Consider the following 22,090-nt stretch of genomic DNA (forward strand, 5'->3'; position numbering starts at 1 on the left):
ATGCAGCGTGGTTATTTCGATACTGTAACGATTTTCTTTAGGTGAAGGAGAGGCGGACCAAAATGCAGCATGGTTGTTATTCATGTTTTTTTAATGAAGAAAACTATACATGAATAAACTAACAAAACAATAAACGTGTGAAAACCTAAACAGCCTATCTGGTGACAACAGACAGGAACAATCACCCACAAAACACTCAAAGAATATGGCTGCCTAAATATGGTTCCCAATCAGAGACAACAATAAACACCTGCCTCTGATTGAGAACCACTAAAGACAGTCATAGACTTACCTAGAAAACCCCACTAAGCCACAAACCCATTACCTAACATAACCCCAGGACAAAACACACCACATACAAAAACCCATGTCACACCCTGGCCTGACCAAAATAATAAAGGAAACACAAAATACTAAGACCAAGGCGTGACAGATACATCTTTAATAAAGATAATAATGAACAATACAAAATACTAAACGTAACGTGAAAAACCAAAACAGCCCTATCTGGTGCAAACAAACACAGAGACAGAAACAATCACCCACAAAACACTCAAAGAATATGGCTGCCTAAATATGGTTCCCAATCAGAGACAACGATAAACACCTGCCTCTGATTGAGAACCACTCTAGGCAACCATAGACAACTCTACTATACCACAATCCCATAACCTACAAAAACCCCAAGACAAAACACACCACATAAATAACCCATGTCACACCCTGGCCTGACCAAAATAATAAAGAAAACACAAAATACTAAGACCAGGGCGTGACAGAACCCCCCCCCCCCCCCCCCCCTCCCCCCAAGGTGCGGACTCCCGGCCGCACACCTAAACCCATAGGGGAGGGTCCGGGTGGGCGTCTGTCCACAGTGGCGGCTCCGGCGCGGGACGTGGACCCCACTCCAACATAGTCTTAGTCCACTTACATCACGTCCTAGGATTGGCGACCCTCGCCGCCGACCTTGGCCTAGTGACCCTAACCAAGGGCCCCACTGGACTGAGGTAGCTCGGGACTGAGGGATAGCTCGGGACTGAGGGGAAGCTCGGGACTGAGGGGAAGCTCGGGACTGAGGGGAAGCTCTGGACTGAGGGGAAGCTCTGGACTGAGGGGAAGCTCTGGACTGAGGGGAAGCTCAGGCAGGTTGATGGCTCTTGCAGATCCTGGCTGACTGGCGGATCCTGGCTGAATGGTGGATCCTGGCTGAATGGCGGATCCTGGCTGACTGGCAGATCTGGACGATCCTGGCAGACTGGCGGCTCTGGCTGCTCCATGCTGACTGGCGGCTCTGGCTGCTCCATGCAGACTGGCGGCTCTGGCTGCTCCATGCAGACTGGCGGCTCTGGCTGCTCCATGCAGACTGGCGGCTCTGGCTGCTCCATGCAGACTGGCGGCTCTGGCTGCTCCATGCAGACTGGCGGCTCTGGCTGCTCCATGCAGACTGGCGGCTCTGGCTGCTCCATGCAGACTGGCGGCTCTGGCTGCTCCATGCAGACTGGCGGCTCTGGCTGCTCCATGCAGACTGGCGGCTCTGGCTGCTCCATGCAGACTGGCGGCTCTGGCTGCTCCATGCAGACTGGCGGCTCTGGCTGCTCCATGCAGACTGGCGGCTCTGGCGGCTCCTTGCAGACTGGCGGCTCTGGCGGCTCCTTGCAGACTTTATTTTTTAAATATTTTTTATATATATATTGACTTTCAGTCAGCATAAACTATATATATATATATATATATATTGAAAGTCAATATATATAAAAATAATTTTAAAAAATTGGCGGCTCCTTGCAGACTGGCAGCTCTGGCGGCTCCTTGCAGACTGGCAGCTCTGGCGGCTCCTTGCAGACTGGCAGCTCCTTGCAGACTTGCAGCTCCTTGCAGACTGACAGCTCCTTGCAGACTGACATCTCTGGCGGCTCCTTGCAGACTGACAGCTCTGGCAGCGCTGAACAGGCGGGAGACTCCGGCAGCGCTGGAGAGGAGGAAGGCTCCGGCAGTGCTGGACAGGCGGGAGACTCCGGCAGCGCTGAACAGGCGGGAGACTCCGGCAGCGCTGTAGAGGAGGAAGGCTCTGGCAGCGCTGGACAGGCGAAGCGCACTGTAGGCCTGGCGCAGGTCTCCTACCTGGCGTCGCCATACTCCCTGTGTGCCCCCCTCCAATACATTTTTGGGGCTGACTCTCGGGCTTCCATCCGCGTCGCCGTGCTGCCTCCTCAAAGCAGCGCCTCTCCGCTCTCACCGCCTCCAGCTCTTCTTTGGGGTGGCAATATTCTCCAGGCTGTGCCCAGGGTCCTATTCCGTCCAAGATTTCCTCCCATGTCCAGAAATCTGGTTTTCGCTGCTCCTGCTGCCGCTGCCTGTCACCACGCCGCTTGGTCCTGTTGTGGTGGGTGATTCTGTTTAGGTTTTCTTCCTCTGAAGAGGAGGTGTAGCAGGGATCGGACCAAAATGCAGCGTGGTTATTTCGATACATCTTTAATAAAGATAATAACGAACAATACAAAATACTAAACGTAACGTGAAAAACCAAAACAGCCCTCTCTGGTGCAAACAAACACAGAGACAGGAACAATCACCTACGAAACACTCAAAGAATATGGCTGCCTAAATAGGGTTCCCAATCAGAGACAACGATAAACACCTGCCTCTGATTGAGAACCACTCTAGGCAACCATAAACTTACCTAGACAACTCTACTATACCACAATCCCATAACCTACAAAAACCCCAAGACAAAACACACCACATAAATAACCCATGTCACACCCTGGCCTGACCAAAATAATAAAGAAAATACAAAATAATAAGACCAGGGCGTGACAATATCCCTGTTAGTGAGCATTTCTCCTTTGCCAAGATAATCTATCCACCTGACAGGTGTGGCATATCAAGAAGCTAAACAGCAGGATCATTACAGAGGTGCACCTTGTGCTGGGGACAATAAAAGGCAACTAAAATGTGCAGATTTGTCACACAACACAATGCCACAGATGTTTTATTAAAAGTTGTATTTTATTTCAGCTTTATTTAACCAGATAGGTCAGTTGAGAACAAGTTCTCATTTACAACCTGGCCAAGAAAAAGCAAAGTAGTGCAACACAAACAACACAGAGTTACACATGGGATAAACAAACATACAGTCAATAACACAATAGAAAAGTCTATATACAGTGTGTACAAATGTAGTAAGATTAGGGAGGTAAGGCAATAAATAAGCCATAGTGGCGAAATAATTACAATTTCGCAATGAAACACGATTGATAGATGTGCAGAAGATGAATGTGCAAGTAGAGATACTGGGGTGCAAAGGAGCAAAAAATAAATAACAATATGGGGATGAGGTAGTTGGGTGGGCTATTTACAGATGGGCTGTGTACAGGTGCAATGACGGGTAAGCTGCTCTGACAGCTGATGCTTAAAGTTATTGAGGGCGATATAGCTTCAGTGTTTTTTGCAATTCGTTACAGTCATTGGCAGCAGAAAACTGGAAAGAAAGGCGGCCAAATTAGGAGTTGGCGTGGGGGATGACCAGTGAAATATACCTGCTGGAGCGCGGGCTACTGGTGGGTGCTGCTATGGTGACCAGTGAGCTGAGATAAGGCGGGGCTTTACCTAGCAAAGACTAATAGATGACCTGGAGCCAGTGGGTTTGGCAACGAATATAAAGCGAGGGCCAGCCAACGAGAGCATAGAGATCACACTGGTGGGTAGTATATGGGGCTTTGATGTCAAAACAGATGGCACTGTGATAGACTACATCCACCAGTGTGATCTGAGTAGAGTGTTGGAGGCTATTTTGTAAATTACATCAGTTTTATGAGGGTATGTTTGGCAGCATGAGTGAAGGATGATTTGTTGCGAAATAGGAAGCCAATTCTAGATTTAATTTTGGATTGGAGATGCTTAATGTAAGTCTGGAAGGAGAGTTTGTCCACATATTCTAAGTCAGAACCGTCCAGAATAGTGATGCTAGATGGGCGGGCCGGTGCGGGCAGAGATTGGTTGAAGAGCATGCATTTAGTTTTAATAGCATTTAAGAGCAGTTGGAAGCCACTGAAGGAGTGTTGTATGGAATTGAAGCTCGTCTGGACATTTGTTAACAGTGTCCAAAGAAGGGCTAGAAGTATACAAAATGGTATCATCTGCATAGAGGTGGATCCGAGAATCACCAGCAACAAGAGCGACATCATTGATATATACAGAGAAAAGAGTCGGCCCTAGAATTGAACCCTGTGGCACCCCCATAGAGACTGCCAGAGGTCCGGACAACAGGCCCTCCGATTTGACACGCTGAACTCTATCTGAGAAGTAGTTGGTGAACCAGGCGAGGCAGTCATTTGAGAAACCAAGGCTGTTGAGTCTGCAGATAAGAGTGCGGTGATAGACAGAGTCGAAAGCCTTGGCCAGGTCGATGAAAATGGCTGCACAGTATTGTCTTTTATCAATGGCGGTTATGATATCGTTTAGGACCTTGAGCGTGGTTGAGGTGCACCCTTGACCAGCTCAGAAACCAGATTACATAGCGGAGAAGGAACGTTGGGATTCGAAATGGTCGGTGATCTGTTTGTTAACTTGGCTTTCGAAAACTTTAGAAAGGCAGGGTAGGATAGATTTAGGTCTGTAACAGTTTTGGTCTAGAGTGTCTCCCCCTTTGAAGAGGGGGATGACCGCGGCAGCTTTCCAATCTTTAGGGATCTCAGACGATACGATCATGGTATGGGCAGGCATAAGCTATGGACAACGAACACAATTGCATTGTATTGACGGGAATTTGAATGCACAGAGATACCGTGAGGTCCATTGTCGTGCCATTCATCCACCGCCATCACCTATAATGTTTCAGCATGATAATGCACAGCCCTGTGTCGCAAGGATCTGTACACAATTCCTGGAAGTTGAAAATGTCCCAGTTCTTCCATTTCCTGCATACTCACCAGATATGTCAACCATTGAGCATGTGTGGGATGCTCTGGATCGACATGTATGAAATTGTGTTCCAGTTCCCGCTAATATACAGCAACTTCGAACAGCCATTGAAGAGGAGTAGGACAACATTCCATAGGCCCCTATCAACCTATGCAAAGGAGATGTGTTTTCTGATCCACGCCCCTACCTTTTTTAAAGTATATGTGATCAACAGATACATATCTTTATTCGCGGTCATGTGAAATCTATAGATTAGGGCCTAATTTATTTATTTAAATTGACTGAGATTTCCTTATGTGAACTTCAACTCAGTAAAATGTTTGAAATTGCTGCGTTTATATTTTTGTTCAGTATATTCAGTAAACGTTCACTTTCAACATTCCTCAGTTCCCTTCAATAAAGTGTAACTCGAATGAAAAAAAAAAACAGTGTTTGCATTATCATAAAAAGGCATGATACTCACAGAGGAGGAAATACTGGCCGTTTCCCGCCAGTGGAATGTCTGACTTGTGGAGCGGGAGCTATCTTTAACCTCATACACTATGACTCCTTTGGCACACACTCCTAAGATCAGTTCTCCGATGACTGGCTTCTTCTCGCGGCCCACGCGGTAGAACAGAACGCCATACTCAGGAAGCTGCTGGGTGGCCTGGGAGGAAGTAAGATGTTAGACGTTAGAACGGCCGACGTGCAAGCTTCCCGCACGGGCTAAGAATGTTTGCCTTTGATGCACTGTGCAGGTGCCAGAGTCTTTTAGTATAATGATTGAAATATTAGTCCACATATTAGTAGTATGGAATTAATGAGACTGACATAACCATTTTATACACTGCTCAAAAAAATAAAGGGAACATTTAAACAACACAATGTAACTCCAAGTCAATCACACTTCTGTGAAATCAAACTGTCCACTTAGGAAGCAACACTGACTGACGTTAAGGACATTCAGAGACTTGTCCCGAAGCCACTCCTACATTATCGTGGCTGAGTGCTTCGGGTCGTTGTCCTTTTGGAAGGTGAACCAGTTTGAGGTCCTGAGTGCTCTGGAGCAAGTTTTCATCAACGATCTCTCTGTACTTTGCTACGTTCATCTTTCCCTTGATCCTGACTAGTTTTTCTGTGGCAAGGACTGGGAGACATCTCCACAGCATAATGCTGCCACCCTATGCTTCACCATAGGGATGGTGCCAGGTTTCCTCCAGGCGAGACGTTTGGCATTCAGGCCAAAGAGTTCGATCTTGGTTGTAACATAACAAAATGTGGAAAAAGTCAAAGGTTCTGAATATTTGTCGAATGCACTGTACGCTATATAACACCATAACTCTATGGAGTGTTTTCATTGGCTCATGTTACCTTTAGGAACTCAAGTTCGGACTCGTCAGTACTCATCGTGGAGTTACTGACATGTAACCGTAGCAATTCCTCCTTTAGGTAAGGCAAGGCTCTTTTCTCCATGACGCTCTTGGCAACGTACTGGTCTGGTCGATAGTAGTTCCTCCCATAAACCTTTGGAAAATATCAGATCACATTTAGTCATCACTCAACTAGAGCTAATGTTACAAAATATTTACCATGGATGGGCATTTGAAATTATTTTACTATTCAAATAATATAATGACATTTTTATGACAGTCAAAATTTGTAATAATAATAAGCTTTTTTTTTTGCTCTTGACTCTCGACCAATCAGAATGACGCAAATGCACACGGCAGAGGTAAACAACGAACATTCTGCTTTTCTCCGGTAGTTTGGCTAAAAGCAACAGTGAGAAGAGAAGTCCGATTTTCCATGATTCTCTTACAAAAAGGTTTTCTGGAATGTTTTGCATGGATCCGTGTCATGCCGATCATGTCAGGGCAGCCTGTAGGTCTAAATGTGCAGACGTAGCACAAGAGTACACCCTTAAAAAAATATTCAAAAGTTTGTTTTATTAAATTCAGAATTTTAAGTCATGGAATATCCTTTCAGGTAAAAATGGCACAAAGAAATGTTTATTAATTTAGACAGCTTTTTCATTGCTAACCTCTAAAAGTCTAAGCCTTTAGGGGGGGGGGGGGGGGGGGGGGGTCTACTAAGCTAACACATGGAACTATTTTAGGTTGGTCACACCATAGATCATTAAGTTATTTGATTTTTAATTTTAGGACCCCCTGTATGTTTATTTTTTAATTGTTTGATAAAATATTGAATTTGGCCTTTAATATTATAGCCCATAGAAACACATTGAATACCACATTCATAAATGGCAAAAAAAGTCAGTAAAAAATAATAAATCATAAGGGTTTTGAAGTGTCATTTTTTTATCTAGGAAATATTAGAAAGCTCAGGGAAAAAAATTGCAGGGACACATTTAACCTCTTTTTTCTAATTGGCACAAAACTACCTCCATTCATTTGTATGGGTTAATAACAGACGAGTCCCACGATACTTGTGGGGGACGTAGAGCAGAACAGAGAACACCGCCCTGCCTGTGAGTCTCCCCTTTCCACAATGGGGTCATATTAGTTTGTAGCCCAAACGGTTTGGAAGGCACAGACAAAAATTGGCACATCGGCGATACCGAATTCAGAAGAGTCCCGTGACACTTGTGCGTGTCGTAGAGCAAAACGGAGAACACCATTGTGTTTGTGAAAGTCGACTCTTCCCATGTAGTGGTTATTAGGCACATTCTGATGCTACAGACGTTTTCCTGAGAAGATTGTCTGGATGTGTCCTGGGCTGACAAACAGCACTGTAGCCTGTCACTTTCCACCGCAGATGCGGAAGGCCGAAATGGGCGGAAGCGGTGAATTGAGATGCGGCTCCATTCTGCAGCTATCGCTAGCTTAAACTGAAGGATTTTGATGGGGATTTTTTTATTATGCTCATTAATTTGACACCCAGGTGCGCCAATAAACTCTTAAGGATTAAAATAGGGCAAAAAAAATGTGGCTCCAACAATGAAAAACTCTTTCAAGTAATTTAATACTAAAATCAGTTTAGATATCCAGATATTCAATTAACTGTGCCCAATTCTGCCCAGCCGTAGTATTTACAAGGTAATATCTATTTACAGTACCAGTCAAAAGTTTGGACACCTACTCATTCAAGGGTTTTTCTTTATTTTTGCTATTTTCTACATTGTAGAATAATAGTGAAGACATCAGAACTATGAAATAACACATATGGAATCATGTAGTAACCAAAAAAGGTGTTAAACAAATCAAAATATATTTTACATTTGAGATTCTTCAAAGTAGCCACCCTTTGCCTTGACGACAGCTTTGCACACTCTTGACATTCTCTCAACCAGCTTCATGAGGAAAGCTTTTCCAACAGTTTTGAAGGAGTTCTCACATATGCTGAGCACTTGTTGGCTGCTTTTCCTTCACTCTGCGGTCCAACTCATCTCAATTGGGTTGAGGTCAGTTGATTGTGGAGGCCAGGTCATCTGATACAGCACTTTATCACTATCCTTGGTCAAATAGCCATTACACGGCCTGGAGGTGTGTTTTGGGTCATTGTCCTGTTGAAAAACAAGCGCAAACCAGATGGGATGGCGTATCGATGCAGAATGCTGCTGTAGCCATGCTGGTTAAGTGTACCTTGAATTCTGAATAAATCACTGGCAGTGTCACAAGCAAAGCACCCACACACCATCACACCTCCTCCTCCATGCTTCACGGTGGCAACCATACATGCAAGGATTATCTGTTCACCTACTCTGTGTCTCACAAAGACACGGCGGTTGGAACCAAAAATCTCAAATTTGGACTCATCAGACCAAAGGACAGATATCCACCAGTCTAATGTCCATTGCTCATGTTTCTTGGCCCAATCAAGTCTCTTCTTCTTATTGGTGTCCTTTAGTAGAGGTTTCTTTGCAGCAATTCAACCATGAAGGGATGATTCACACAGTCTCCTCTGAACGATGTTGAGATGTGTCTGTTACGTGAACTTCGTGAAGCATTTATTTGGGCTGCAATCTGAGGTGCAGTTAACTCTACTGAACTTAGCCTCTGCAGCAGAGGTAAGTCTGTGTCTTCCTTTCGTGTGGCGGTCCTCATGAGAGCCAGTTCCATCATATCGCTTGATGGTTTTTGCGACAGCACTTCAAGAAACTTTCAAAGTTCTTGACATAATATGGACTTGGTTTTTTACCAAATAGGGCTATCTTCTGTATACGCCCTACCTTGTCACAACACAACTGATTGGCTCAAACGCATTAAGGATAGACATTCCACAAATTAACTTTTAACCAGACACACCTGTTAATTGAAATTCATTCCAGGTGACTACCTCATGAAGCTGGTTGAGATAATGCCAAGAGTGTGCAAAGCTGTCATCAAGGCAAAGGGTGGCTACTTTGAAGAATCTCAAATATAAAATATATTTTGATTTGTTTAAAACTTTGTTTACTGCATGATTCTATATTTGTAATTTCATAGTCGATGTATTCTACAATGTAGACAATAGTAAAAATAAAGAAAAACCCTTGAATGAGTAGGTGTGTCCAACCTTGTGACTGGTACTGTAAATATGCAGAAAAATCCACCTAGACCTTGACAATCAGGTGACTATACAGGATATCAAAGATACTGTATAACCATATAACTAAAATGTATAAAATACCTCAGGCATGCAGTCTCCATACTCTGCTTGGAGAGCCAAGGCACCCAGATATAGGCCTGTCTCTTCATGGCAGGCCAACCTGTCCTCCAGTATATCTTTCCTCAGCTGTAGGTAGTACTGGTGACGAGTCAGTTTGTGCCTGCCAAAAAAAAACAGTCACACACAATTTGCTTCCATGGAGAAAGCAGTGGACAATCTGCAACATTGCCTGACCTCTATGAATTCCATCGGCCGACCTTGAATACAATACACTGTAAGCACGAGCGGATGCGAGGTACTTACAAAAGGAGAGAGATGTCGTGGACAAAGAATTTCACCCTGAAGAAAAGGACAAACGTGGAGGTAGGCACTTTCTTCCAACTGTCGGGGGCGACCTTGGATATCTTTGTGTCATTTTCCAAGAAGAAAAACTCATGGTCTAAAACCGAGAGGTAAAAAGGAAGAGTGACATTTTTAACAAGCGAACCATGTAAAGACAACTTTGTGCTTTTTCATTACTGTAGCTCGAGCACAGCCATACAACAGCCATACATGACCCAACAAAACACCTCAATGAACTGTTTCCCAGTAAACGACATGCAATATTTGTGCATTACCATCAATGTAAGCAAGGCCAAAGTAGAAGTGCTCCACCAGATTGGAGTGGGCAACAATCATATCAAAGACATCCCCTCCTCCTGACTTGACGTCGCACTTGACCAGGATGCTCTGTCCGTTTGGCATGACCACACTCAGCTCCCTCATAGAGGAGGGAGACTTCCCTTTCTTTGACTGGATTAAGAGACAGAAAGAGAGGGATTCATGTGAAGACCGACGGATGACAGTTGGGCTGATGATAAAAGGCATTTGATGTAGCTCTGATTTAAAAAAATAAATAATAGTTTCACCTTTTATTTAACTAGGCAAGTCATTTAAGTACAAATTCTTATTTACAATGACGGCCCACCCCGGGCCAAACCCGGACGACGCTGGGCCAATTGTGCGCCGCCCCTATGGGAATCCCAATCACAGCCGGATGTGATGCAGCCTGGATAAGAAGAGGTGGTGAGGCCTGACCTGAGCAGGCCAGACTCCTGGCCGATGATAAAGCCATAATTACCACAATGGATCCGGGCAGCTCCAAGACAACCAGAGGCTCGTCTAACTTTCGAATGAACTCAGGACCCATATCCTGCAGAAATAATGAGGGAAACATTAAGAGCTACTAAAATGTCAACCCGATATTTCACACGACTCACTATGATATCATACCTTGGCTTTCTTTTCATTAAGACTGACCATGGACCCGTTTAGATATGTGTATGGTACAGGTCTGACGCTGCCACGGCGAAAGCCATCCAGGTACGGGCTAGAGGGGCTACGTGACTGATAGCTGCAGTAACTCTCTCTGTGACGTGACCCTTGGGGAATTCTGGGAGAAAAAAAATACAGATTACAGGGATGAAAATCTTTAACTTATTGTCCATAGACAGTTGGGTGAACTATCCCTTAAAATAAAAATAAAAATATATATATATACATACATACATACTTGTAAAGCTGATAATATGTGTATTCCGGTCAAAATGTGCCTTTTGTTGTTTGAAAGGCGACTGCTAGGTTCTTACCCTCTGCTGAGCTCAGCTTGGAATGTTGGGGTGCTTCTGTTTCTCAGTGCCCAGGTGGAGTTATGGTACGAGGCACTTCCTGAGAGACTGTGAAGCCTCTCTCTGACCATCTGACTCCGGTCAGTAAGTTGAGGACCAATCTCAGCCATGGACACATGATCAACCTAGAAAACACAATAGAATGACAGATGATGAATTAGATAAGTTGCACTGACCTATCCTTAAAAATAACCATGTCTCAAATCAATATGATCTCAATTGAAACCCAGCTGTAGATTGTAGCCAAGATAGAGTTGCAAGCAGCCAGTATTGTCACAATATGGAATAGAGGCCAATTTATTTCTAGAAAATGTGACCCTATAATGTCAGTGTGCTGGTCAGCACATGGAGTGTAGAGTGACAGCTATACTGACTACAGGTGCATTGCCTAAACCAAAAAGGGAATGTGGGTGACTCACAGAGTCCCTGAAGACATCTTGTACTAGCTGTCTGATGAGCTTCTCTGGTAGGGGTAGTTGAGCAGCCTTGATGTGCTGTTCACAGGTCTCCAGCACGGTCACAAGATCTGCTCGTCTGTGGACCGTGTCCTCACACATACTCAGTAAGAGGTTGTTCAGGTTGTCACTCAGCAGAATGGGCTGGTTTTGAGGTAGTTGATAATCAACGGACCAGAAGAGGGTCATTCCTAGGGAATATACAATCATCTGAAGAAAACAAAGAGAAAAACAAGGCAACAGTAAACATGTCAGTTATTCGGTGCTAGAGGAGTAGCGTTTTACGTGTTTTTCACAAAATTCTAAATCCATCATGGCAGACCTCTTGGGTCCCTGAGGCAAATTTGTTCCTTGTAAGGAGAGGGACCTATGTACCGCATTTCATGACTTTAGGTCAAACGGGGTGTGGGCGTGACCTTACAAAGTTTACAAAGTCAATCAGTGTAATTTTGTAAACCGTAAGACGCATCATTCACCCAAGCTTCGTCAAAATCGGGCCCGCGCCGTAACTGACAGAGACAGATCCAAAGCACTGTTCCTGAGTAAAATCGTTCCTGAGGAATTCATGCAAAGCCAAAGGTCGAGAACCAAAACAGTGGCGAGATGTCAAGCCAACGGAGACCATTTTGGCCATATAGTACAGTTGGCCATATAGTACAGACGGATATGAACTCAGATTATGCAGTGAGATGCGATGACGTTGCGATCAGGGGTTCATTGAGCACCTTCTCCGAGGCCGTCCTGTTGGAGGCAGCGTGCCCCTCCTGTACCTCTGGAGCAGTGAAGGAACCAAGGTTCTCTGACCGGGGACAGCTCTTGAAAGCAAGGTTCCCAGTGGCTGACAGCAGCACTGAGCCAGGGCTCAGTACACTGCACATGTTACCAGGACCTGTCGAGAGGACAAGAGACAAAACTATTAGAAGTAGAGCATGACGTTGTGTTGCCTACCCTTCCCAATCATCTCGGGTTTGAGGCCTATTTCTTCTCATGCATAAAGATGCATATACAAAAACAAGTCATGGGATATGAAAGTCAGCTCAGCATAATGCCACTTATGGAGGACTGCAAACATCTGACACACGTGGGCGTAAACAATCCCTTTAAGGTCAAAAGATCCTGCCGGTGTGTATTATCATGGGTCCGGAAAAGCATAGAAATATGTCCAGGTACCTTTGTGAGAGATTTCCATTAAGGCCTCGGCGGTGCCCAGTAGCAGACACCATACCTCATCCTCCTCCAGAGGTGACCCCCGGGCCTCCAGCACCTCCGCCAGGGTCACGAACGTGCCCATCCTGGGGGGGACACAGCCATGGGTAGATACAGTCATACAGTGCCTTGCGAAAGTATTCGGCCCCCTTGAACTTTGCGACCTTTTGCCACATTTCAGGCTTCAAACATAAAGATATAAAACTGTATTTTTTTGTGAAGAATCAACAACAAGTGGGACACAATCATGAAGTGGAACGACATTTATTGGATATTTCAAACTCTTTTAACAAATCAAAAACTGAAAAATTGGGCGTGCAAAATTATTCAGCCCCTTTACTTTCAGTGCAGCAAACTCTCTCCAGAAGTCCAGTGAGGATCTCTGAATGATCCAATGTTGACCTAAATGACTAATGATGATAAATACAATCCACATGTGTGTAATCAAGTCTCCGTATAAATGCACCTGCACTGTGATAGTCTCAGAGGTCCGTTAAAAGCGCAGAGAGCATCATGAAGAACAAGGAACACACCAGGCAGGTCCGAGATACTGTTGTGAAGAAGTTTAAAGCCGGATTTGGATACAAAAAGATTTCCCAAGCTTTAAACATCCCAAGGAGCACTGTGCAAGCGATAATATTGAAATGGAAGGAGTATCAGACCACTGCAAATCTACCAAGACCTGGCCGTCCCTCTAAACTTTCAGCTCATACAAGGAGAAGACTGATCAGAGATGCAGCCAAGAGGCCCATGATCACTCTGGATGAACTGCAGAGATCTACAGCTGAGGTGGGAGACTCTGTCCATAGGACAACAATCAGTCGTATATTGCACAAATCTGGCCTTTATGGAAGAGTGGCAAGAAGAAAGCCATTTCTTAAAGATATCCATAAAAAGTGTTGTTTAAAGTTTGCCACAAGCCACCTGGGAGACACACCAAACATGTGGAAGAAGGTGCTCTGGTCAGATGAAACCAAAATATTGAACTTTTTGGCAACAATGCAAGACGTTATGTTTGGCGTAAAAGCAACACAGCTCATCACCCTGAACACACCATCCCCACTGTCAAACATGGTGGTGGCAGCATCATGGTTTGGGCCTGCTTTTCTTCAGCAGGGACAGGGAAGATGGTTAAAATTGATGGGAAGATGGATGGAGCCAAATACAGGACCATTCTGGAAGAAAACCTGATGGAGTCTGCAAAAGACCTGAGACTGGGACAGAGATTTGTCTTCCAACAAGACAATGATCCAAAACATAAAGCAAAATCTACAATGGAATGGTTCAAAAATAAACATATCCAGGTGTTAGAATGGCCAAGTGAAAAGTCCAGACCTGAATCCAATCGAGAATCTGTGGAAAGAACTGAAAACTGCTGTTCACAAATGTTCTCCATCCAACCTCACTGAGCGCCACCTTTTGCAAGGAGGAATGGGAAAAAATGTCAGTCTCTCGATGTGCAAAACTGCTAGAGACATACTCCAAGCGACTTACAGCTGTAATCGCAGCAAAAGGTGGCGCTACAAAGTATTAACTTAAGGGGGCTGAATAATTTTGCACGCCCAATTTTTCAGTTTTTGATTTGTTAAAAAAGTTTGGAATATCCAATAAATGTCGTTCCACTTCATGATTGTGTCCCACTTGTTGTTGATTTTTCACAAAAAAATACAGTTTTATATCTTTATGTTTGAAGCCTGAAATGTGGCAAAAGGTCGCAAAGTTCAAGGGGGTCGAATACTTTCGCAAGGCACTGTATATTATCTAAATCATTTTTCTGAATTTCTGCTTCAAAACGCTGTAATAGCTTAATATGAGCAACACATGTTGTTTCATCATAGACTCTGTGACAAAATATGCGAGGTCGTTATTTGGAGTACAATGAAAACTGTTGAACGCACGAAACTTGATTGTTTCCATAAATCATTGAAGAGTGTCCACACAACCATATGGTCTAATTGCTTAAACCATTAGCTCAAAGTGATCTTTTTCTTTGACAGGACAGAGATACTAGGAGAACAGTAAATTTGGTCCATTTAGACAAGTAGCTATGAATGATTATCTACAATGAGTGAGGTGATTGATCGGACTAAAGGGCTCATGCAAAGCAATACAGACGCCCCCTCCCCTTCTCTAGCCACCCTCTCCCTCTCTCACATGCACACCGGTGCTTTCACACGTTGAGCTTTCAGTTTGCCATGTAATAGGCTTCTGCAGAGCCTGGAGGATTTGCTCTGATATGGCTACTCTCTGTGTCTTTCATTTGTCTCCCTCTCGTCACCAAGGTGACTGTGAAGCGTTACAATGAGACGTGACTGTGGTAGCATCCGGCTGAGGTTCAAATGACACTGAACAAAAATATAACATGCAACATGCAACCATTTCAACGATTCTTTCGACACGGGGCCGTGATTTATCATGCTGGCGCAAAAGATGGCGGCGGATGAACGGCACGACAACGGGCCTCAGGATCTTGTCACGTTATCTCTGTGCATTCAAATGGCCATCGATAAAATTGAAATTGTGTTCGTTGTCCGTAGCTTATGCCTGCCCATACCATAACCGCACCGCCACCATGGGGCACTCTGTTCACAACGTTGACATCAGCAAACCGCTCGCCCACATGACGCCAAACACGTGGTCTGCGGTTGTGAGGCTGGTTGGACGTACTGCCAAATTCTCGAAAAAGGACGTTTGAAGCGGCCTATGGTAAAGAAATGAACATTAAATTATCTGGCAACAGCTCTGGTGGACATTCTTGCAGTCAGCATGTCAATTGCACGCTCCCTCAAAATTTGAGACATCTGTGGCATTGTGTTGTGTTACAAAACTGCACATTAAAGAGTGGCCTTTTATTGTCCCCATCACAAGATGCACCTGTGTAATGATCATGCTGTTTAATCAGCCTCTTGATATGCCACATCTGTCAGGTGGATGAATTATTTTAGCAAAGGAGAAATGCACACTAAGCACAGAATTGGAGAGAAATAGGCTTTTGGCGCGTATAGAACATTTCTGGAAACTTTTATTTCAGCTCATGAAACATGGGACCAACACTTTACACTTTACATGTTGAGTTCAGATCTTTGTTCAGTATAAAACCTAATGTTAGAGGGATACTGGTTCACTTTTCTCCAAGCTGTGAAGTTATACACTGACTGCGTGATGAGTGTAGCTACATGAATGTAGCTATATGTCATCCCTGAAAATCAAAGGATATACGGTACTATGATCCAATAAACGTCAATGCTTTAATTGGTAGTCTAGTAACTCTGGTTCCAGCAGGTAGAGACATGTCTACAAAATATGTAGGAAGTGATTTGTGGTGACGTCATCATCACAGTTATACCATAAATTGTACGGCCTTGTTGGTGCTGTGAGTCAGGGATAACAAAATAGGTATTCATACTAAAAGACTGAGCTGAAGCCTTCAGAAAGTATTCACACCCCTTGTTCCACATCTTGTTGTACTACAGCCTAAATTCAAAATGCATTAAATACAAAACATCTACACACAATACCCCATCATGACAAAGTGAAAACATGTTTTCAGGAATGTTTGCAAATGTATTGAAAATAAATTTGAAAAAAACAACAACAACTAATTGACATAACCCTTCACACCCCCTGAGTCAATACTTTGTATAAGCACCTTTGGCAGTGATGACAGCTGTGAGTCTTTCTGGGTAAGTCTAAGAGCTTTCCACAACTGGATGGTGCAACATTTGCCAACTTTGTTTAAAAATAATTCTTCAAGCTCTGTCCAAATGGTGTTGATTATTGCTAGACAACCATTTTCAGGTCTTGCCATAGATTTTAAATTACATTTAAGTCAAGAACTGTAACTCGGTCAGTCAGGAACATTCATTGTCTCTTGGTAAGCAACTCCAGTGTAGATTTGGTCTTATGTTCTAGATTATTGTCCTGCTGAAAGGTGAAATACCCTCCCAGTGTCTGAACCAGGTTTTCCTCTAGGATTTTGCCTATGCTTAGCTCCATTCTTTAAATTTTTTACCCTAAAAAAACAATCCAGTCCTTAAAGATTACAAGCATACCCATAACATGATGCAGCCACCACTATGCTTGAAAATATGGAGAGTGGTACTCAGTAATGTGTTGTATTGGATTTGTCCCAAACATAACACTTTGTAATCAGGACAAAAAGTGAATTGCTTTGCCACATGTTTTTGCAATCCTACTTTAGTGCCTTGTTGCAAACAGGATGCATGTTTTGGAATATTTTTATTCTGTACAGACTTCCTATTTTTTTTTTTTACCTCTGTCAGTTAGGTTAGTGTTGTGGAGTAACAGTGTTTATCCATCCTCAGTTTCCTCCTATCACAGCCATTAATTGACTATCGCACCATAGCACTCAACTGTCATCATGAAGTGCTTTGGCAGACTAGTCAAGGATCATATCACCTCCACCTTACCTGCCATCCTAGACCCACTTCAATTTGCTTACCGGCCCAATAGATCTAAAGACGAAGCAATTGCCACCACACTGCCCTGTCCCATCTGGACAAGAGGCATACCTATGTAAGAATGCTGTTCATTGACTATAGATCAGCATTCAACAACATAGTACCCTCCAAGCTCATCATCAAGCTCGAGGCCTTGGTTCTGAACCCCGCCCTGTGCAACTGGACCCTGGACTTCCTGATGGATCGCCCAAAGGTGTTGGCAGGAAACAACACCTCCTCTTCGCTGATATTCAACACTGGGGCCCCACAATTGTGCGTGCTCAGCCCCCTCCTGTACTCCCTGTACACCCATGACTGCGTGGCCAAGCACGCCTCGAACTCAATCAAGTTTGCAGACGACACAACAGTAGTAGGTTTGATTACCAACAACAATGAGACAGCCTACAGGGAAGAGGTGAAGAGGCTCTGCGAGTATGTTGCCAAGAAAATAACCTCTCACTCAACGTCAACAAAACTAAGGAGATGATTGTGGATTTCAGGAAACATAAGAGGGACCACCCCCCTATCCACATTGACGGGACCGCAGTGGAGAAGGTGGAAATTGAGAGCATCCTGCCGGGCTGCATCACCGCCTGGTACGGCAAATGCACCGCCCACAACCGCAATGCTCTCCAGCGGGAGGTGTGGTCTGCCCAACGCATTACTGTGGGCAAACTTCCTGCCCTCCTGGACACCTAGAGCACCCGATGCCATAGGAAGGCCAAAAAGATCATCAAAGACATCAACCATCCCAGCCACTGCCTGTTCACTCCACTATCATCCAGAAGGCGAAGTCAGTACAGGTGCATCAAAGCTGGGACCGAGAGACTGAAAAACCGCTTCCATCTCAAGGCCATCAGACTCCTAAACAGCCATCACTAGCACATCAGAGGTGGCTACCTATAGACATAGATTAGGAATCACTGGCCACTTTAAGGAAATGGATCACTAGCCACTTTAATAATGTCTCCATATGTTGCATTACTCATCTCATATGTATAAATTGCACTCTATACTATCTTGGTCACTTCAATTGTGTGTAAATCTTGCATCACCCATCTCATATGTACATATTGTATTCTATACTATGCCACTGTATCTTAGTCCAATGCCACTCTGACATATATGTATATATTCTTAATCTATTCCTTACTTAGATTTCTGTGTATTTTGGGTAACTGATACATATTACTGCACTGTCGGAGCTAGAAGAACAAGCATTTCGCTACACCTGCAATAATATCTGATAATCACGTATTTGACCAATACATTTGATTTTGATTTGAACTCTAACTGTTTTAAAGTTGGCCTCATGGTGAAATCCCCGTGGTTCCCTTCCTCTCCGTTGAAATATGCCATCCAAAGTGTAATTAATAACTTCACCATGCTCAAAGGGATATTCAATGCATGGAGAAAAAAAATTGTTTGATATATATATATATATATATCAACCAATCGGTGCACTTCTTCGAGAGGTATTGGAAAACCTCTCTAGTCTTTGTGGTTGAATTTGTGTTTGAAATTAACTTCTAGATTAAGGGACCTTACAGATAATTGTATGTGTGGGGTACAGAGACGAGGTAGTCAGTAACAAATCATGTTCAACACGATAATTGCGCACAGAGTGAGTTCATGCAAATTATTATGTGACTTGTTAAGCTCATTTTTACTCCTCAACTTATTTAGGCCTGCCATAACAAAGGAATTGAATACTTATTGACTCAAAACATTCCCGCTTTTCATTTCTTATTTATTCCACTTTTGTGTGCAGGCAAGTGACAAAAAAAAATTCTAAATTGAATCAATTTTAAAGTCATACTTTAACGCAACAAAGTCATACTTTAACGCAACAAAGTCATACTTTAACGCAACAAAATGTGGAAAAAGTCAAGGGCTGTGAATACTTTCTGAAGGCACAGTACCACTGTTGGATCCACGTCGTTAGAGTATTCACAGGAAACATCACGCTGCGGAAGGTGTGAAGAAAATATTGTATGTTTACCACAGATTGTGTTACACAGCAAAATGAGACTTGAATGAATCATGAATTCCATCTCTATGTGAAGTATGAAGTTCAGAGAAGTGTTTATGCATACAAAACCCCCCACATATGCTAAAAAAGTAGAGAAGCAGTACAAAAACATGGAACAGAAGGTTTAGAGAACATTTAATTGGATGCCAAATAAGGATTTACAACAAAGCAATCTCATATCTGAAGAGCACATACAGTGGAAAAAAAAAGTATGTGAACCCTTTGGAATTATTTGGATTTCTGCATAAATTAGTCATAATTTGATCTGATCTTCATCTAAGTCACGACAATAGACAGTGTGCTTAAACTAATAACACACACATAATTGTATTTTTCTTGTCTATATTGAATGCATAATTTACACATTCACAGTGTAGGGTGGAAAATATCTGAACCCCTAGATTAATTACTTTTCCAAAAGCTAATTGGAGTCAGGAGGCAGCTAACTTGGAGTCCAATAAATGTGATGAGATTGAAGATGTTGGTTAGAGCTGCTCTGCCCTATAAAAAATAAAAAGTAAAATCACAAATTGTGAGTTTGCTATTCACAAGAAGCAATGCAAATGCAAGGGTTGACATACTTTTTTCACCCTACACTGTGAATGTTTACACGGTGTGTTCAATAAAGACATGAAAACGTATAATGGTTTGTGTGTTATTTGTTTAAGCAGACTGTGTCTATTGTTGTGATTTAGATAAAGATTAAATCTACTTCCTAATAATTTGGTCTATTTTCACTCATGCGGTATTGTAAACACATCATTCGTGGCCGGTGTGTGCTTGTTTGCCCATAACCTGTTTTAGAGAAATGTAATCATTGAATATTGTAAGAGCTTTCATTGTCTGTTTATATGCCCTCTTTATTCATCCTACGGCTCTGACTTGTTGTACAGGGAGTACACTGTAAGAATGGCCCACGTTCTGAATTCTGTCGCTGTACATTTCAAAAGTGCTGAACAAATAGTTTTATTGCCTATGTCCGTCATTGCTCACTCATTAATGTCTTAATCGAAATTACGGATTGCCTCTTTTGCACTTGTTGCCCCCTTATGCCATAGTTTGTACATTTAAATTGTTAGTAGAAACCACAGTTGTTTAAGCAAGTCAGCCATATCAGCTATGTTCTTTAAAAGGCAGTAAATGAGGCTTAATGAACGGTGAATGCGTTTCTGTGCACCGTTTGTCACCATTATAGTGCAATTAAATGTATTGTTTGTTTGTTGTGTAGTGGCTTTGCTGGCATACATCACACATTTATTTTATTTGCCCCACCAAGATTTACATGCTAAAATCGCCACTGCTAGCAAGCTAGCCAACATTAGCTAGTTAGCTAAGTCAGTTAACCCACTGTTCTCCGGACACCGAAGACGCAGCCCCCCGCACCTATCTGGTTCAAAGGGGTTTGGTTAAATGCGGAAGATACATTCAGTTGGACAACTGACTAGGTATCCTCCTTTCCCCTAGCTTGGGTGCTTGACTGCTGTTAGATCAGAACATTCGGATCAACCCTACTCCTCCGCCAGAGCGTCCAGTGTGCGTTCTGAACGCACAATTTGACAACGCTATGAGTTTACAAGCTCACTCTGAGCACACTCTGGCACTCCAGATTGAATTTACGAACACACCCTTAGTATAAACCAGCCTTTAGTCTTAATATTTGGTTGTTTAGTACATGGCCTCACATCTGAATCCTTAATAAAGAGCTGGGTGGGGATAAAGCTTAAGCGGGTGTGAACAATGCTGAATGGGTGTAGCCAAAAAAGTGCCATATTCAAGGGCCATTTTCTCTGAAGTGAGGTTACAAGTTTATCAACTTTCAAAGCAGAATTACTGCTCGGTTATCAATGGAACCAAATATCAACATTAGAAGGAGATTTATCTTCCGCTTGGATAGTTCAATCTGTGCCACTGACTTAGTCTGGCTTTAATTCAAGTTTGTTTTTCAAATGAATCAGTCATGTTGGATTCACATCTCCAACTCAACCAAAAATCTAAATTAAAGAATAGGATTAGGCCTAAATCAAACTTAAGTTTAATTTAAGTTTAATTTGATTTAACTGAGATTTTGGTTAAGGTGGAAACGTGAATCCAACATATAAATTATTAATTTGTAGACAAACTGGAATTCATTTTTTTTCTTCAATTTGGACATACATTTGGACATAAAGGCATGATAACTGGCTATATGTATGCTGTCATTTCATTTAAAACACAAAATATAAAAATCTATTGCCAAATAATGTAATTAATGGGCTAAAATGACACAGTAACATATCTGCTTCACTAAAGATAACATATCTTTAGGTTGAGATCATGCCTACCAGACTATTGTCAAGAAACTGCAATTCAACTGTTAACTACCTAATGGAAAGCTAAACCTACAATTAACTCCTAATAACATATCGGCATTCACTCATTGGCTGTGGTACGGAACTTTTACGCATTCATAGAATACCACATGTAGGTCTATATTTTTGCGGAATTATATCCAATTAACCCAAAACTTTACCTTAATTCATTCGATATCTGAAGTCCCTCTTAATTTCTTCAGAATACCTGCAGCTCGAATGTAATCCCCTCAAGCATCACATAGCATTCCACCTGTGGCTGTGCTCTCCATCGGCAATTTTTTCTAGCCTATCAAGCGATTTTTCATCTATCCATCTATAATTCCACCACATGACAGAGCGGAAATAACACATTTCTCCATCGCATATAACGTTCTGTACTCACACCTAATTACATGTCCATACTGTG

At 42.9% G+C, this 22,090-nt stretch overlaps 1 protein-coding gene across 1 annotated transcript in view; it reads right to left on the reverse strand.

The window, feature by feature from the left end:
- The window catches only part of LOC110498748 (FERM and PDZ domain-containing protein 2-like), a 48,600-nt gene extending 26,510 nt beyond the window's left edge, over positions 1–22,090 (reverse strand). The window contains exons 1-12 of the mRNA XM_036955541.1: positions 21,843–22,090; positions 12,806–12,927; positions 12,361–12,524; positions 11,600–11,845; positions 11,158–11,305; positions 10,786–10,970; positions 10,634–10,705; positions 10,131–10,305; positions 9,817–9,952; positions 9,535–9,673; positions 6,277–6,429; positions 5,302–5,572 (exon numbers count right to left, since the gene is read on the reverse strand). Of these exons, the coding sequence (XP_036811436.1) occupies positions 5,302–5,572; positions 6,277–6,429; positions 9,535–9,673; positions 9,817–9,952; positions 10,131–10,305; positions 10,634–10,705; positions 10,786–10,970; positions 11,158–11,305; positions 11,600–11,845; positions 12,361–12,524; positions 12,806–12,926 (1,810 nt within the window). The 5' untranslated portion in view covers position 12,927; positions 21,843–22,090. The remainder of the gene's footprint in view (positions 1–5,301; positions 5,573–6,276; positions 6,430–9,534; positions 9,674–9,816; positions 9,953–10,130; positions 10,306–10,633; positions 10,706–10,785; positions 10,971–11,157; positions 11,306–11,599; positions 11,846–12,360; positions 12,525–12,805; positions 12,928–21,842) is intronic.

Source organism: Oncorhynchus mykiss, chromosome 20 (genome assembly GCF_013265735.2).
Source record: "Oncorhynchus mykiss isolate Arlee chromosome 20, USDA_OmykA_1.1, whole genome shotgun sequence".
Taxonomy (NCBI): domain Eukaryota; kingdom Metazoa; phylum Chordata; class Actinopteri; order Salmoniformes; family Salmonidae; genus Oncorhynchus; species Oncorhynchus mykiss.